This window comes from Seriola lalandi, unplaced genomic scaffold (genome assembly GCF_002814215.2).
Source record: "Seriola lalandi dorsalis isolate HSWRI2012SDOR001 ecotype SW California unplaced genomic scaffold, Sedor1 jcf7180002054791, whole genome shotgun sequence".
Classification (NCBI taxonomy): Eukaryota; Metazoa; Chordata; class Actinopteri; order Carangiformes; family Carangidae; genus Seriola; species Seriola lalandi.
Genome location: NW_019525344.1, coordinates 432,484 through 451,078, shown reverse-complemented (window position 1 = coordinate 451,078; position 18,595 = coordinate 432,484). Strand labels below are relative to the sequence as shown.

The following is an 18,595-nucleotide window of genomic DNA, read 5'->3' as shown; positions in this document are numbered from 1 at the left end:
TGTAATGCATTTCACAGAGGAATTTTTTTTAAATGTCTGTGTATCTGTGCATGTAGCCATACATGTATTTCATTAATGTAGGATCCCAAGAGTTGTTTCAGAATTACTTTTAACTTAAGTTACATTAGGACATGTATCTTCTAAATTAAGTATTTTTCCACTTAAAAAAGATTTATACTTCTGGCACCTCTACACAAGTATTCCTTTAGAGCATACTAAACAAAAAATAAATGAAGTCTTCTGTGTAGTCTTTGCGGTGTTGTGAAAACCTAAAACTAACTGATATTAATGACAAGAAAGACAAAAGCAAAAGTATGAAAGTTTATTTCATATATGTTTTATATGAACGTTTATTTGTAACAAACACTTTTGAACTGTTAAAAAGCAATAACTGTCAAATCCAACACTGATGACCATGTATCCTAACCTTTTAATACATTTGATGAACTGTTAACCAGACACCAAATGAAAAACAAAAACCTAAACAGCCCATGCACTCAAAATACTGACTGAACCTACTGATATGTCTTGTAGAAGACAATCAAATACTTTTTGCTTTCAGCTCTGAATTCATTTCACAGCTTAAGCCTACAGAACACTACATGTAAAGGTATTAAAGTAAGATAACCGTTTAATGATTTATGCTACAGTTGATCGTTTTACATACAACCCATTTATTTAGCTTTTTCAAGGGTTCATCTGTTGGCAACAACATGATATATGAACCCCAATTAGACTGAGTGTTAAAAATGTATCTTATTGGTTGAGTAACATTTTCCTTGAGGTAACACTCATCTGAAAGACTGAAAAGATATGAAAAGCAGTCATTCATAAAAAGAGGGCACATGATTAATTTACGTTTACATTTTTCACAGGGTATATCAATACACATTACCTGATTTTATCAAAAAGAAAGATTTTGATATGTACAAAATGTCAAGAATAAGACAGAACAAGTAAACATACTCTCATTAAAGAAGCATTAGTCAATATTTTTACATAAAAAAACGTAATTAAATGACTACCTGTAATGTGAAACGTGTCTCTTGAAGTGACAACACAACAGGGAATTACCAGCAACTCTGCAGCCCTAGAGCTTTTTAGTCTCTTTTAGTTCATAGTGGCAAATAGCAGACAAAAATTACAGAGTAACTGGTGATGAGAGTGAATACTGGACTTACATTCATTAGTTGGACAGAAACGCAAGTTTAAATAAATGAAAGAATTGCTCTTTCCCTGCTGGATGTGTAAAGTGTGTTAGCGAAAACGACTATATAAGGATTGTATATGCTGGGGCTGAGTCTCTCAGGCTGTTGGGGGATTATTCTGCTCTCTAGTGGCCTAAATTGATCAATGTAGCCTTAACAAATGTAGTTATTTAATAAGTTGTGTTGTAAGCCTGTTTTAGTTAGAATATTGAATTATTGAGGCAATTCCCAGCCTCCGCTTGTGTTATTTCCCATTTGGTTCCCTTTCTACAAACACATTCTTGTGCCCTCTTTAGCGTTCATACCCATCTTGCGACTGAATGGTCTTTGCAGCTCTTTCAAACCGTGCAGTGGGAGGTCAGAGGAGGTAGAGGTGGTGTCAGGACAGGCACAGATGGCCCCCCCAACTATTTTAGGCAAGCTCACATTGAAACACGACCTTGGGAAAATCATTCTCCAAGACTGTGCCGAAGCATTTCTCTGCCTTTGATTGAATATTCTTCATTTTGCACAGCCCACTGCTGATCTACGGTGTGACACTTCCCAAAAGTTCAGGGGTAAGGTAGCCGTCTGGTGTGGGCATGGCCTTTGGAATTATCAGTTGTGGAACAGGTGTCGAGTTTGGTGTGAGTAAGAGGCTGTTCTGTGTGTCAACACCCTCTACCATGGTGTAAACAGGAGCAGGCTGTAGTGGGGATGTGGTGGTGGTGGTATCTGATTTGTAGTAAGGCGTTGGGGATGGCAAAGACGTAAAGCCGCCTGCTGTCTGGCAGGGCTCACTCACATCCCCCGTGGAGACTCTTGGGCTTATTTTCCCTGCGTTGAGCTCTGAGGTGTAACCTCCAAGATCTGCATTCATCACAAGTAGCTGAAATTCTTTCTTTTCTTTCTCCTTTTCCGCCACGATGTCTTTCTTTGAGCCTTTGCTAGTGGCTTTCTCCGCCTCAGTCTGCTCCTCAGGTGACAGCAGCACCTTGCCAGATGACTTCACCTCACTCACCTGAGTGTAAAAAGCCTCCCTGCCCACAGCTGCAAAAGGAGGCTCCTCAGCGGTTGGACTCTGGACCAGGGAGTTCGGCTCAGATGCTGCCGGGCATGACGGTTCTTTACTGAGGGTTTGGTTTGGGATCAGAGGATGGAAAGGTGATACTTCCGGGTCGATAGGGAGATCTGGGTCGCAGCAGCTGGCGCGGCCCGAGTCGTCATCTCTGAAGCCGATGGACAGGGGAGAGCAGTTGGAGGATAGGGAGCGCTCCATGAGACAGTCCGTGTCCAGTTCTGTCAGTCTGTCATTCTGTTCCTCAATGTCCAGCTCGATGAATTCAACCCAGGGGTCGCTGTTGTACAGCTCTGGCCTCAGATCAGGGGGACTACCCAGGATGGATGTCAACTCCCTCAGCTTCCCTTTCTGTGAGATAAAGAAAATCCACCCATCAACCACAACCGTAAATCCAATTACTGGTTTTAATGGGATCAAGCCTCACATTGAAACCGGTTACCGGTTTTAATGTTGTGGCTCATCGCTGTAGTATGTGGCGCTAAAAGCATCACATAATTACCATTTAGTCTGGAAAATAAATGATTAAGACGCCCCCATACATAGACCTCACTGTGGAGTGAGACTGTGCTTGTGATATGAGTGAACTGATCCTTTAAGTTACAAAGTTGGCCTTAGTGACCAAATTATGACCAGTGTTAAACCTTTAAAATGTTAAGTCAAAAGCTTTCTGTGGGTCTGACAATAGTCTCTCTTATACATCTTAGGTGAAGAATTACTTTAAAGGCCTGAATACACCAGGATTTAAAACGGCAAGAATTTGTGGTGAAATGGGAAAATGTCACTTTGTAATGTGACCTCCACTTAACACCCAGTGTGCTTATGAATTAGGGATTAAGCATCATAACATGTGGGTGAGCAGGCTGAATACCTTAAGTAGCTCAGGGTCAATTCCTCTTATTTTAGGCCCAGGAACCGGAGGCAATAGAATAACCATCAACCTTAGGAAGGAAAAAAAGGGAAAATGTTAATTTGACATAACATATGGATGAAATAAGAAGCACTGCAGATATACAGCCTTGCTGTTTAACACATTTGAACGACACCCCTGATAACACAGACACAGATGGTTTTTCAAGGTCACTGAGCAGCATCCTGCACCCCCTCATTTCTCTAAGCTTTTTTCTGCACAGAAATTGGGGGGGGGGGGGGGGGGGTGTAAAACTACTTACTTTTCCTGCTGCGATATGACAACTAACATCAGGATGGCCACTAAACACAAGGCACCAAAGATGAGCAAAGCCACCACAGGGAATCTTGACACTGGGGGAAGAAAGACACACAAATCCACAAATGTTTAATATAGTCATAAAATCATACAAAATAAAAAAGGCTATGTTCAAGTTTAAAGTTGACAAGTGTAAAACTCACAGAAGTCCTTTTCAGATATTAAATACTTAACACTGCCTTCCTTTATCTTTTTAAGTAAAGGCTTTTTGTATTTCAGATGCACAGTACAGTGGGTGTTGATTATGTGAATGTTCATTGTAGCTTCATTCAGACATGATGTTGAATGCTGTTTTTGCATGAGATAAATAAAACTTTAAGACATAAGTACAATGGGTCATTTCTGTGGCTCGTCAAGGCGCGCCTGGGCCTACTCTGGGGCTGGATTCACACATGGCTTTGGGTACATTCTGGTCACCCAGTTAAGTTGATCAAACATATAATTACAGAGTTATTTCTCTTTAAATGCTGTACTGAGCTAACGATGCTCAGTGAAAATGACTGGGGGGTGATCTGTCAGCAGGAATATTAAAAGGTTTATTCATAGCGACAAAGCTATTCAGCTGCAGCCTCTAGAGTTTTCATGTAAAACTGAAAAAACCTTTATAACAGCACTTGTAACAGCTTTTTCCACCTGGCCTGTGAACATAGCAATCAGTGTTTACCTTTGGACGGGAAGTGGATGAATACCGAGTCGCTGAATCCTCCAAACTCTTTCAGACCAAGCATCTTGCACCGGACCTGAACCTCGTGAATGGCGTTAGTTTGAAGTCCATAAAGGGAGCGATGTGTGCTTTTCACAAGGTCGACCTGTGGTGAAGAAAATAAGGTTCCAGTACTAGAAGCAGTATTACAACATCACAGTCCTGTGCACTAAGTAGCATTCATTTTTCCTTTGACAAAGATTTAATGTTTACTATACAAATCAGTCAAGGAATATTAGAGTCAAGAGGTTAACTGATGCATATAAAAGTATGGTTTGATGTAACACTGAAATTCAAATGAACTGAAGCTCTAATTGAACACAATACAATAAAAACTTAGAAGACACTCACTGCTTCCCACTGGTTGGAGTTGACGTTGCGGTAGTGGACCTCGTACTGCAGCGTCATCCATCCCATCGCTACGTCTGCAGACTGTGGAGGCTTCCAGCTCAGCATGATGTCATAGTAAATCCCGGTCATACTGACATTCAGCAGCGTCCAGTTCAGGCCGACTGGTGGATCTGGTTGCACTGCGGAACAGAAAATTTTAGGGAAGTTTGCAATTTTGCAATTGAACATATCCTCAGAGTTTCAAACATTACAATTTGAGTGCGTGAAATACGGGAAAACATGCATGGCCGTACATAGATTTTTGGCTGGACCGCAACACTGACCGACTGACTGAGTGATAGAGTTGCATGATCATAGTTCCAACATTGTTCAGCCAAATGCCACATGACTGAGTTGGAGTTTCCCCATTGGCCATTGCTCTTTCACAATGAATTGGCACAAGCAGTTTTTATTAGGGAGCCGTTTACAGCCCTCAGTGTTAACAACTTAGTGCATGTGTCAGTAGAAAAAGTAAAAAAAATAGCACCTAGCAACAAATCTAATGACTTTAGACAGTCGCCAGTAATAGCCTCTCTCGCGTCAGCAGCAGATATTGTGACGCTCCTAACTTTCTCTCCGTGTGATCATTTTACAAGTAAATATAGCTGAAATCCCAGCACAGTCTTTGTCTTTAATTTAAGTATTTGGTGATTTTGTCACGGTTATAAAATCAGTATTTTAGCAGCAGCTTGGAAATGACTTGGAAGTCTTAATGGGCCACATTTCAGTCACTATTTAGAACGTGTTCCGTTGTCATGACAACAGAAACAGAAAAACATGTAAATGAGAACAGCTTCGTTGGGAATTCGGCTGTATGAAAATACTGTATATGTGAGCACAGAGGGGAGGAGATAAGCAAACAGATAAAGAGCTGAAACCGGCTGACACTAACCTGAATGCAAATATGACACAATGTCAGTTGTTTACAGCGGCTCCACAACACTTTTAAATTACGTCCTCAATTTCACACACTGACCATACACAGTCCAGCCATACATCAGGTTTCGACCTTGTCTTGTTTATCAGGTTTTTAACGATTTTTCTCTAATCTGGACCGTGACGGCTGAGCAGTGAGGCCGTACACTCACCGATGTCTTGAATATAGAAAAGGCTCTCATCATAGAGTACGGCTTGATCCCTCGAGCGGAGCTGGACACTGTAATACGTCCAGATGGATGTGTGGTTCTCATTGAAGAAGCACTCGTTTGGCCGGTCAGTGCTGTAGAGAGGACACTCACTCCACTCTTTAGGAGAGGCAAGGGAGGGTCTGCGAGTTGGGGGGAAAGACAAAAAGTGGGTCAGGAAGGAGGCGACAGGAAACAGATCTTCGCTGTGAAATTCTACTCAACAAAGCAGTTTCCAAATATTTCAGATGAGAAAACTCCCAGTGGTGAGCAATTTTTACAGCTGTAGATTATAAGTGGGTGCACATACTGATAACTACTGCTGATTTGATGAGGCTGGTGATATTCTATTTTTTTGTTTTTGTCAGCAAATTCCATGAAAAATACCAAAACAAACAAATCAATTAATATATCTTATAAATTAGAAACTCATCAGTGTTGCACTGAGATACATGTTCCTTTACATAACCACAGAAAACACACATTGTAGTTTATTTTGACCCAACCCCACTAACACATCATTGGTTTTGTTCTTTTCATGGGACCCTATGAACACTAAATAAAAATATAGAATATTTCCTTATGCTTTAAGCCAGAAACTTTGAGACGTCTCATCAGACTTCGGTGCGCATTTTCAAAACAATTTAATGTTGACCCTCCAGTAAGACCAAAAAACCTGACTGTGACCCAAAAGAGACCTGCAGCCGAGTGTGACCTTGAACTGGATGTTTGCCTTGTCAGCACAGTGTGAACAGGTGCACCATAAGTGAGCCAGGTAAGGATTAGACACAACTATGTACACAAAGGTCCTAACAGCAGTGACCCCACTACCACAAGACTTAAAGCAACATCTGATTTGACTAAAGACTAGAACTTTCATTTTCTTAAACCTTCATGCATTTTCTTACAATTGGTGCTTCTTTTCTTTCTTTCCTTCTTCCACACACTGTACACTGTGACTACATTAGATTTACATTCACTCATTCGATAGATGCTTTTGTCCAAAGCGATTTTCTATTTTGTTTGTTCCTAAGATTCTTTCTCTCTTTTTATCATTCTTTCTCTCTCTTTTTCTTTCTTTCTTTCTTTATTATCTGCGTCACTCAGTGTAATTGGTTTGTTCATTTGTTTTGTCTGAATCTGTTACTATATGAAGACAGCTGGAAACAAAAAAAAAACAAAAGGTGAAATGTTATAATGTGAAATTGTATCACACTGTGTAAGGCTCTAAGATCAAACTAAATATATATATTACAGGTAGGCCACAAAAACAAAACTATACTCCTGTGTATCACAAACTTACGTCCACCATTTATTAAATGAGATTTCTGTTATAGTTCTACGTTGAGTTTAGTTACATTTTTTGTGTTATTATATTTTTCTGTGATTGGAATTATTATCAGTTTCTTTCACGCCCATATCTTAAAAAGCCTGCACACCTTGATTTCCTTCAAAGCACAGAGCAACCCCATATTTGTGATAATGATAACAATCTTTTCCCCCCTCACTTTTTGTTCATGTAGAATAAGCGCAGCTCTCCGGGCTCGGAGAGGTTCTGGAAAGTGCCGACATGCCATCTGCAGCGGAAAGTCTCCATGTTGCTGGAGACACAGCCAGTGAGGTGTGGGCGTCTCTGGGGGAGGACTGCAGGGAGACAGAGAGGGAGAAATAATTACATATCTTATCCTTTTTTATAGTGTCAAGATCTGCTTTTTTTTTTTTCTTCTCTGTGTTGCAGCTGTTTTGAGTCTAGGTTGCTATTGAGGATGGCTGAGCTGCGCTTGACGGACAGGATAATAACCGCAAACTAACTCCAGCGAGCGGCTCAGCCACAGGGCAAACATCAGCATTTTCATGGAAGTCATTTTACTTCAAGTGAAAAGCTGCAGTCAGAGAGTTCACTGCCACGGCTGTCGTGGAATAACATATAAAGGACCGCATGGATCCTGTTTTACTAGCTGCCAAACTCAAACAATGTGTGCAGGCAGCTTCTCTATTTAGCTCCCTTGCTGCTGACTTTAGCTCCTTCAACTCCTGCAATAAGGAACACACGATAAGCAGTCAGTATGTAAAATTAAAAATTGTTTGACTTTTGCACACTGCAATGCAAACGAAGACGATCAGAAGCTTGTGACGGTTGCAACACATGCAAACAAATTATGGATGGTGTTGAGACAGAAAAGCAAATCTATGGAAAAAGATTTTGTTTCGTCTTTGTGAAGTTTGATTTCCAGCGGCATCATATCCTCTAAAATCACGGATCGATATGTTCCGTGTCATTTCCTGTCGGTACTAACTTTATCAAGTACATACATTTCATTTATACTAACTGTAAAAATAGTATACAATAACAATTAGCATATAATATTTACTGGATACGCTTGTATCTAGTATAGAAGTGGAGCACAGTTCTTCTTTTCCTATAACAGGTGCTGCAGTACACACAAGTATCAGCATGTCAAGTCACGTCAAGAAGTCAAGTATCTTTACATTTTTAAAAACAACGAGACAGCGAAGCAACTAACTGAAGCAACGTAGTACAAAACAAACACAAAAATAGTGCTAATAATAAATAGATATAATAAATAGGTAGATAAGCATCCCGATTAACGTCATGCTTTCCACTATATTGCTGCGTATTACACCTTAAAGGGCTGGTTCACCCAAATAAACAAAAATAATAGAAATATGTTCTCTCTTTTCTTCTTCTGTGTCCAAATAATGGTTTTATATTGCCCAGGTTGTAAGATATCCCTCTAATAAAACAGAGGTCTTTGCAGTTTCTTTTGTGATGGTCACAGCACTGAGAAATACTCAACATCTCTCTTACAAAACACTGTTCTAGTTAATCTGGGTAATTCACAGAAAACACTTATCAACAGTTTTCACTGGCACTATTTCTGTGGGTTTAGTGAGTATGTTCAATAAAAAACTGTGGATTATTAATAGTAACTGGGAAAGACATTTTAAAACACAGAGCACGACTGATGCATTTGCCGGGCTGCTATTATCAGAGGATTTACTGGCGTTGTTATCCTACCAAACACAAATAAAGACTTTAGTCAAAATTTATTAACAACTAGATTTAGACATGTCATGTATGTGTTTACTTTAAAATCCACTGTTAGCAGATCTTTTACATCTCAAATATTGATATTGGTGTCGGCCTTAAAGTTCCAGTATCAAACACTCAACTCAAAACCAGGGCAAAACTTTGAGTAATAAATAAACATTGAATAATAATATTAGAATTTTTCAGTCCTGAGGTAAGTTAGTGAGGAAATATGTTTAATGTTTAATGAGCTGGCCCTTCATACAAAGAGCTGAGGGAGCTTTCTTTTTTTTTTTTTTTTGTTAAGTAAACATTATATTTGCAGGGCAGGAGGGTTCATGATAAGCATCAGCATCAGCAGCAGCAGCGGAAGCACTCAGCTGAGCTCATCAACACTTCAGGGAGCAACAACAACACACGCCCTGGCTGGCTGAGTACTGAGAAGTGTCAGGACAAGATGGCTCCTTCACAGCTGAGAGGCAGCACCGGGAGCGGATGATGAATACCTCTGGCCTGCTTAGGGTGCTTCGGGGCAGGGGAGTTACAGGTTAAAAATAACCTGTTTACCACATCCTTGACTCCTCCTCAGAACTGTGCTGAGGTCAGGATTGAGAGTAAAAAAATCTATTTGACACTCGGTCATGCCGAGCATTTTTGTGACTTACTTCATCGTGATAAATGTGGATGTGTGGGTGGCTTGTAAACCGTGTGTATGACAGGGAAAAATGTGTTCAAATGACAGTCTGCCATTTTGGTTGTGGGAGAGCGTTCAGCTATATTTCACTTTTTTTTTTATCATTCATACTGAGATATCTTTGGTGGTGTTCGACCAGTGTGGGCCAATCAGAGAGCCGGACTGATTTACTGAGATACTGGATTTACAGATTTGTTGCATCAAAGCAATGAAATAGCTTGAGGATGGAAATTCATTCTTAACCTTTGGAGCAGCAGCACATACTGAAGTAGAATAATTCTTATTTATTTGAAGACTACAGATTTAACTTATATCATATGCATTTTAATAATTACACTGGCATATCCAACAGTGTATAAAGTAGTCAGAATTAGTTCCCCACCGCCTCTTTTAGTAATTTGTCAACTTTCAAGTAAAATTCTCAATGCAGGACTTTTACTTGTGAGTATTTTTTTAAGCCACTTGTGTTTAACAGCTGATTCTTCCAGTGCTGAGTGAGTGAAAAATACAGGAAACCAAAAAGGAAAAGATGTTTTGTTCCATGATGTCTAACTCTCACATAATACCCTTTAACATATATACTGCGTGTTGTGTACAGCTCTGTCTTGTTAGAATAATTAGAGCTCCCTGCAAACTGACAGGCTTCATTTCTGTGCTCGTACGTCAAGGCGAGTGCTGCTGTGTTTGCTCAGCAGCTGCCGAGCAGAGTTCAGGTCTGGTGTAAGTAAACATGTGAGCAGCTTTCTGAACACAGTCATTAGCCCCACACAACACACAGACAATATTACCAACACGGTTATATCAATTTACAGCGTATTCTCATTACAGGACTCGTCTTTCTGGGGCAAACTATCACTGCTCTACCGAGTAAACATGTTTACGTCGTGATTTTTCTCTGAGTGCTACCGCCACTGTCTATTTCCATGTGAAACAAAACATCCTTGTCGATGTGTTTTTATAAGCCCAGATGTGTTTCCTTGTAGCCATTTTTTTTCCAAAGGAGAGCAGGAAATAGCAGCTAACATAAATTTCCTTTAAAGGACTAACTCGTACCATCAGCTGATCGCTGAAGCTAGCAGGTAGAACCTCAGCTTATTGTCTTGCTCTGTTTATGCAACCTGCTTATGATAATGAATGTGTGTTTTTCCTATTATAGCGTCTATTAACATCTGCACAATGTGTTGGGGGGAAGCTAATGTCTTTCCGGTGAGCACAGAGGGCAAACGGTTATTTACAGAGTCACATGTTCAGACATCAATCAGCGCGCTCTCAGGGGGAAACACCTCATCCTGTGCATTTAGAAAAGCCATTTCCTCCTTTGGCGAAGGGCCGCGATGCTCTCATCACTGATTACAGTTCTTTACTAACTTAACAAGACTTATTGGCAAACTGTGGAGAGAAAAAAAGGTTTCTCTAGTGAAGAAACCTAATCACATTAGGAACCAATGTCCTGATTCCTGAGGGACATAAACAGTGGCGCTCCTGTGAGGAAGGGGGTGTACAGTGGGTTTTTAGTGCTATTTCACTGAAAACAGCTGCTGCTGCTGACATGATGCTATGAGAGTGAACTGAAACGGTAAAGTTGTGGTCTGCACAGATAGACAATAAACAGCTGAGGGGAACTGCAGATTCAGGTAATAATTCTCTGTAATTTCATTTCGGTCTGGGTTGAAAAAAATCGAATCTTCATTAGAATAATCTGATCTGGTTCATAAAATCCCAAGATCTGTCTTTTAATATTTCCCTTTACAACCAGTCCTCTAACCATATAGGTCATTTTTCTTCTGATACGACCAATAGGAATGTCTCCTGAAATAGCGTCCCTACGGCGACAGGCATGCCGAACTACGGTTGTCATAGTTACAATAATAAACACGCGGACTGTACCGAAAGCGACGTACTACATGGCTTGGTTAGGTTTAGGAAAAGATCGTGATTTGGTTTGAAATAAGCACTTTCTCAACATTTGACAATCTTTGTTGTCATGGGTACAATAATAATAGCATGGTTAACTTTGTTGAACGGTTATGGATAACAGAAACAGCATAACCTGCTACTTTCACATGGGAATCAAACACCGCTCTCCTGTGTCATATTCATCCATCCACCACAACCTCCTCCTGACGTGAACTTTGTCTCCCTTTATACGACGCCAAACTTTTCCATTTGCTCCAGTCATAATTACTACGACCACTAGATGTCGCCTAACAACAAAATGTAACTATGTCATAATAACCTGCTGCACAGACGACCTATGGGCTTGATGAAAGTCTCGCCTTTTACAGTTGTTTGCAGCTGTAATCACGTTAGTCTCGTGTCACCAACCTTCTCGTGCAACAAGAACTGGCCATGTGAGGGATAAAAACATGGAAGATGTGGCTCCAATGAAGACACCCGCAAGTCTAAAGGCAGATGTGTGGTTGCGTTTCCGATTCAAAGACAGCGAAGAGAGAGACAATATGGACAACTTGCAAGAAGATGTGCAAGAAGAAGCTGATAGAAGAAGAAGCCGTGTGGTCAGTAATCGCTGTAGCCAGTGCACCGAGGTACGTCAGCATTACTTGCCTATCTATTATTTCTTGAGATGTGTGTCTAAACTGTTGGTCACATTAAATTAAAGAGTGCATTGAAGTAACTGCTTTGGGGTCCATTCATAATGTAAACATTAATATTTTTAATAATGTACCAAATTAGAGATTTATAGCATTCGTTCTCTGAGAATCTCATTCATATCTAACCAAAGTTGGTATTGTAACTGAAATATCTCTGACTGAATCGATGCTGAATCAAATCGAATCGGGACCTTGTGAATTGGAATTCAATGGATTAGGGAATTCAGTAGCAATACCAAACCCCTTCCACATCGTCACACTGTTAATATATAACAATATATACATTCTTGTATGCATTCTTATTATAAAAATATCAGTTACAGCCACTATAAAGATCAGCCATGATAATATGAGTAAATACATCCGGCTGGGGTAGCAAATGTTGCAAGTTAGCAAAGCTAGCATAGTCCGGCTGTCTTAATTAGCCTGTCTGCTAAAAACTGTTAGCCTGTGTCTGCATAATGAAGTAGGCAATCTTTTAGAAAACTCTAAGATCCTGAACATGTTCAGTGCATATTTGTATTTCAGTTACATGTAGTTGTTTCTCCAACTGGGCAAGCTGCCATTCACCAACAGTGACACCAGTGCGATCTAAATCACTCAACTAAATTTGATACCAAGGCAGCGATTCAGATTTCTGCAGGCCATTAAAAGTCGGCAAACCAGCTGGAGGAATTACACTTAGCTGAAGCACTACTGATTTCTATGAACACACTGTTGGCTCTCACTCCCATGTTTCTGCTACAGGGAGAAAAACACACCTGCTTTGTTCAATCCCACGAAGCGGCATGAAACAAAAACAGAATAAAAATAAGTAGCAGGAGAACAGGAGTCGAGGGGAACACGTCCTCCGTCCACGCCTCCACTAATTCACTGACAGCGTTATGTAACAAGACGAAGCACGGTATGTCCGTGCGTGACTTAAATGGCCAATGTAGATCCTGGTTATATCTGTGGATAAAACATGGCTCATGTATGCAAATACATAGCCCCTCTGCTGGCACAGAGGCACTGTTGCTAAAAAGAAGTGGGGGGGGGGGGGCTCCACACATAAACAGCTTCTCATTGTTCAGCAGCGGAGTGCTCTCTGCTCTCCAGAATTCCTGGGAAGCCACTTCACTAGAAATCCGCTGGCTGTTCCCTTCGCTGTTGTGCAGCACATGTCATATTTGTTTGAACGCCAAAGTAACACAGAAACTATGCAACTATTAATGTTTTCTATTATTCCAGGCTGACATTGTCCTGTGGCCCATTAAAAGGAGATTTATGTCAAAAAAATTTCCATCTGGAAAGTTCTGATTCCAAACCAAACAGATCAATAGGCCACCAGAAGACACCAGATTGCAAAGAAAGCATCATCAATGCCAAGAAATCCTACTTTCAAAGCTGTCTCAAGTCTTTAAATGCTAATTCTAATCTATTTAAGCAATGCATTAAACTAAAAAATAAAAGAATGGTTAGCTAATGAATATTCGTGAACATACCTTTCTCAGAGGTTGATTCCAGCGCTAAAGCAGAGAAGATGTGAATGAAGAAGACCGTGGTGAGACCAGCAGCCATGGTGTTGAGCTGTGGGGGAAATGTGGTGAATGTTAGTGTCTTAGTGCAGTCCCCCCAGCTGAACTACATAACCCACAAAGGCCCTGCCCACTATCACCATTAAACAGGGAGACTTTTCCCACTCCTTAACTTAACCCGTGATCAACCTGTATAGTCAAAGGACTGTAAAGTGCTTTAGGTAAAAGCATCCATCAAATGACATCATTTTTCACTATGTAACCCCACTTCAACATCTATCAGGTTTATTCTAAATGAATAAAAATAACATTCAGCTAAATTCAGGTGAAATCTGTCTCCACTTCCCAAACATTTTGCTAAATACTTTAAATCTGAAAGGACAGGAACCTCTTCAGGAACCCAACCTACCCCTTTGACCTCTAATATTTAATGTTTTCCAAACAGCATAAATTAGCTGTAATATTTACAGTTCGCTGCTTTTAGACATTCATGTTCTTTAGGATTTTGATTTATGCAGGATTTGACATTTGATGGTTTTAAAACTATTTTAAATCTTTTTTTTTTATCCAAGTGATTTCAGTAATTGATATCTGTTCAGCTTTTGATCTCAGTTTTTAGACATGAACTGAGACTAACTCCTCACTAACTTTAACCTCACTCTGCATGTTCATTTAAAACTGAAACTTTCACTCCTTTCTGTTCTCACTGCCACTTTAACTACTTTCAGTCCCCGTCTTTCATTTCTTACACTTGGACTAACACAAATTCACATCATTACTTCATTTAGTCTGACTCTTCCAGCTGCTTTTGTCACATACACTTCCAACTTATGTTTCCACTCCTTTCATTGCTCGCATTTCAACGAACACTTCAACTCCTTTCAGCAATTCCACTTCAACTAATATCTTCACTCACAGCTTACACTTAACCTGTCACTTCAGCTTCACTCAGAATGTACACTTAAACTGACACTTCAACTCCTTTTACCCCTTCAATTTTAACTGCAATTTAAACTTCCCTTAAGAATCTGGACTCTCAGTTTAACTCCTTTTAGGACTTCACTTCACCTGAGCTTTACTGTTCCACTTATCACTTAGACTTCAACTGACATAACAACTCTTTTCATTACTTCCTCTTAATGTCTAAATTAACACTTCAACTGCATCCAGCTCTTTTACATCATCTAATAATTTTACTTAAACTTCACGCTTACATTTGAACCTGTCGCTTGAGCTTCAGACAACATGTACACTTGAACTGACACTTCACTTCCTTTCAGTGCTTCCATATAACACTATTTTCTTTTCAGGACTTCACATTGACACTTACAACTTTGTTTTAATTACACTTCACATTCAGGGACATTTCATCTCCTTTTATATACTTAATGTTTCCACTTGTACTACAACTTTCAACTCCTTTCAGCACCTTCACTTCAACTGATACTCTACTTTAACTCACTCAGTGCAACCACTGACAGAACCAACTTAAAGAACTTAACTTTGACGTTCAGTGTCATTCAGTGAGCACGCTTTACACATAAAATTTAACTCCTTTCTACACTTTCACTTGATAGTTGATAGTCCTTCAGCTTCATTCAGGTCTTAAACTTGAAATTCATTCAGTACTTGCACTTAAACTGAACCTTCAACAATGGGCACTTCCATTTTAAACAACCACTTCAATCCTTTTTAATAATGCTGTTCAAGTTGTTTGAGTGCTTCAACCCAAGATACTATTTTATTTCATTTACTATCTATGACATTGTTATTGTTTTAAAATCTCTAAAGATTCAACATTTTAAGGCAATAAAAGGATTTTATATGTTTCAGCTGCAATTTTTCAGCACATTTTAGAAATTTTAGACTTGTCTAATGTTTTTTTTTCTCCATGTAATTTGAAAAAAATCAAGTGATGAATCATAGTACACCACACTTATTGGACAGCAGGGAGGACCAGCGGGTCTAAATCAGAGCGCGATCATGTTTTATTCATTAATTTCTTCCTGGTATTCACACGCTTAATTCTTCCTGGAGAGGCACGTTTTGAAACAGTAAACAGTTTTGTTCTGAACATGACATTCATTCTGTGCCAGCACTGCTGGATTTCTGTCAACACTTGTGAAATCAATCCCTACTACGTTCTGGGCCTCATTTAGATCTTATTTACTTATCCTTGTATGGGATTCATATTCATTTATCCTATAATGCAGAGGTTTTCAACCCAGAAGCCTGGTCCCCATGTGAGGTTTGATAGATAAAAGTTCCCAAGAGATTTCTCAGCCTGATATATTGTTTTAAAAATACTTCAAAGTATCTTTAGGATATATTTGTGGCTGCTTTCTGACTAAGATATGAATAGCAATCTCATTTTCAGATTTCAATGGCAACTTAAAAGCTGTCTAAATATTGACATAATGAAAATTTCCGGGCCCAAAAATGTGTCAAAGGCCAGAAAAAAATGAAAAAGTATGTGGCCTCAAAGAAAAAAACACTGAGAACAAATCACTAGCTGAGTTTCCACTGCAGTTTTGTACAAAACAGAAGTGGTTTCATGGGAAAGTCGACAAAACACAATTGCGAATGGTCTCTTTTTCTACTGATGTTATGTTATGCAACTAATGCTGGGTTTTCTTCTCTCGCAATATCATTCCAATTACACAGGTCGGCATTTTTCTTTATATTTATAGTGTTGGGAACTTGGGACAGGGATTTTGACAGCACCCACCGCAGTATTTACTCAACGGCGACGAGGGCAAACCCCTTTTATCTGACAGCCCCAACATATCAGGGATTGTTGGGAGACAAATCCCTGATATGTTGCGGCTGTCAGATAAAAGGGGTTTGCCCTCGTTGTTTCCTATGTTGCAGTCACAATTTTATATTTCTGTTAGAGCTGGACTAAAATACTGCATTCATTTATATTATTGCACTTTTGGACCCCGCTGTATATAACTTATATTTGACACTATTCTGTCTAAAATTGGGTTTAAGTATTTCTGCAGATTCGTGATTTGTTTCAATGACATAATTACTTGTAATAACTTCTTTTCCGGTGAACAATCCTGAAGATGAAATAAAGAAATAGAGATCTTCCTTGATAATGTGCGTGTCCTTGTGACAACACTTTGATTGCCGCATATGAAGCTACTTGCCCAAAATGTTAAATACATGATTAGATGTTGCGTTTTTTAACTCTCAAATGTCAATATATTAGCCTCTAAAGTTCAGCATCATGCAGCTCTGTGATGGTTAGACACGTTCTCATGTGCAGTCTGCTAAGAAATAATTACTGTTACATTATGTTATGTTAATTTAAGTGGAGACTAAATACACTTTGCAGTGAAAAGCTTTAGTATCACTACATGTATCCATCAGGAGAGAGGGTGACTCTTCATCAGCTTGGCTGTATAGTCTCCCTCTGTTCACCGCTGATGGTCTACACAGCACACACAGCTGGAGACACACAAGCTTATTCACTCTGTCTCAGGCTGATAAGACTGACTGACAGACTAAACTACCCTCGCAGCTGGAAATAACACCGTTTCTCTTCACACGAACAGGTGGTGGCTCTAACACACTCAACATCAGGACATAAAGTTGTGGAGAACATTAAAGTAAGATTTTAAAATGCATTTCCCTGCAGTGTGGTTGCTGTTTTCTGATACACAATAGCTGTACAAGCTTTGTTTTCATTTTCCCGACATCTGAATTGGAAACCCACATAAAGGCACCTGGCGTGCAGACTGTAATTTATCCAGTGGTTGTTCGACATGCTGCAAATAAAAAATAAAGCTGGACTTACTCTGTCTGTGATTTTGTATGATCATAGTATTGAGGCTGCAACTAACCGTTATTTCCATCATTGATTAATCTATCCATCTGATCATGTTTATTCAATAACAGAGAGCAAAAACGCCTGTTCGTATTTCTTTAACTCCTCTCAAATTTCCTGTTTTGCCAGAGACAGAATAATCCCCACAATCCAGAAACTGGGACTGCAAAGGGAATATTTGGCATCAGTGATTCATTAATCATAAAAACAGTTGCTGATAAGTATATCGACTAATTGCTGCACTGACAAATAGTTTCACTCTGGCTATAGAGTATAAAAAAAACAAATAAAGAGTTAACAATATTCCCCTTTTAAACTGCACCAAATGGAAATCATCCAGTGAAGTAACTCAAAGTCCTTCACATCTGGTTACTGCAGTTATCTTTCCACCTTGTACCACCTGTAGACCTGACAGATGTTTTTCTGTCAGATGTAAACATTGACAAGCTTCTTTTTCTACTTCATTAAAACTACAGGACAACGTTACAGCTCCACAGTGCTTCCAGGCTCGTCTGGCTTGTTTTCAAAAACGCTTCACAGTTTGGGCTCAGGCGTTTTTTTTTTTTTTGCTCCTGTGTTACGCTTTCTGGGATTATTGTGCAAGAATCGTGGAGAAAATGTAAACAACAAAGCTCTGACACAATGACTCACAACAGCAAGGATAATTCCCTGTGTGTAACACATTAAAGCTTTGTGGTTGTGATTATGAGTCAAGCTGGCCACTACCATCAGTTAGTGGCGGCTCCAATGCAGCTGCGTAAACACATTAAACATGCAGGACAGGAGAGGAGAAGTAACTCACAGTGGACAGCGGTGAACCTCTCCGTCCAAACACAACGGCAACAACGGCGAGGTGACTCAGATGAACTCAGCGCTGCCTCGGAGAAGAGCGAGGACTCCTTCCTAACAGCCAGCCGCGAATGTGTTCCATGAGGGGCGGTGACGCTGTCGAAGAAATCCCGTCCTGCTCGGAGGGACGCTCTGCGCCTGTGCCCGGGGAATGTAATGTAACACTCGGGCTGCCGGAGGGAAGGGCGCCATCTGCCGGCGAGCTCAGGGTTAAAAAAAAAAAAACAACAACCCGCAGATCTCAAGGAAGGATGACTGGGACATGAGCAGACCTGCAAGCACGCGTTTTTTTTTGGAGAAACACTGACGTCACTCGCAAGAAAACA

At 39.9% G+C, this 18,595-nt stretch overlaps 1 protein-coding gene across 1 annotated transcript; it reads right to left on the bottom strand.

Annotated features, from left to right (window-relative positions):
- Positions 1-308: 308 nt before the first annotated feature.
- ghrb (growth hormone receptor b) lies at positions 309-18,391 on the bottom strand. The gene is made up of 9 exons (XM_023425599.2): positions 18,223-18,391; positions 13,553-13,637; positions 7,219-7,354; positions 5,675-5,853; positions 4,548-4,726; positions 4,158-4,302; positions 3,438-3,528; positions 3,137-3,206; positions 309-2,616 (listed from the first exon to the last, which is right to left on the bottom strand). The coding sequence occupies exons 2-9, from the start codon at positions 13,626-13,628 to the stop codon at positions 1,735-1,737; spliced, it is 1,758 nt and encodes a 585-aa protein (XP_023281367.1). The 5' UTR covers positions 13,629-13,637; positions 18,223-18,391; the 3' UTR covers positions 309-1,734.
- Positions 18,392-18,595: the final 204 nt, after the last annotated feature.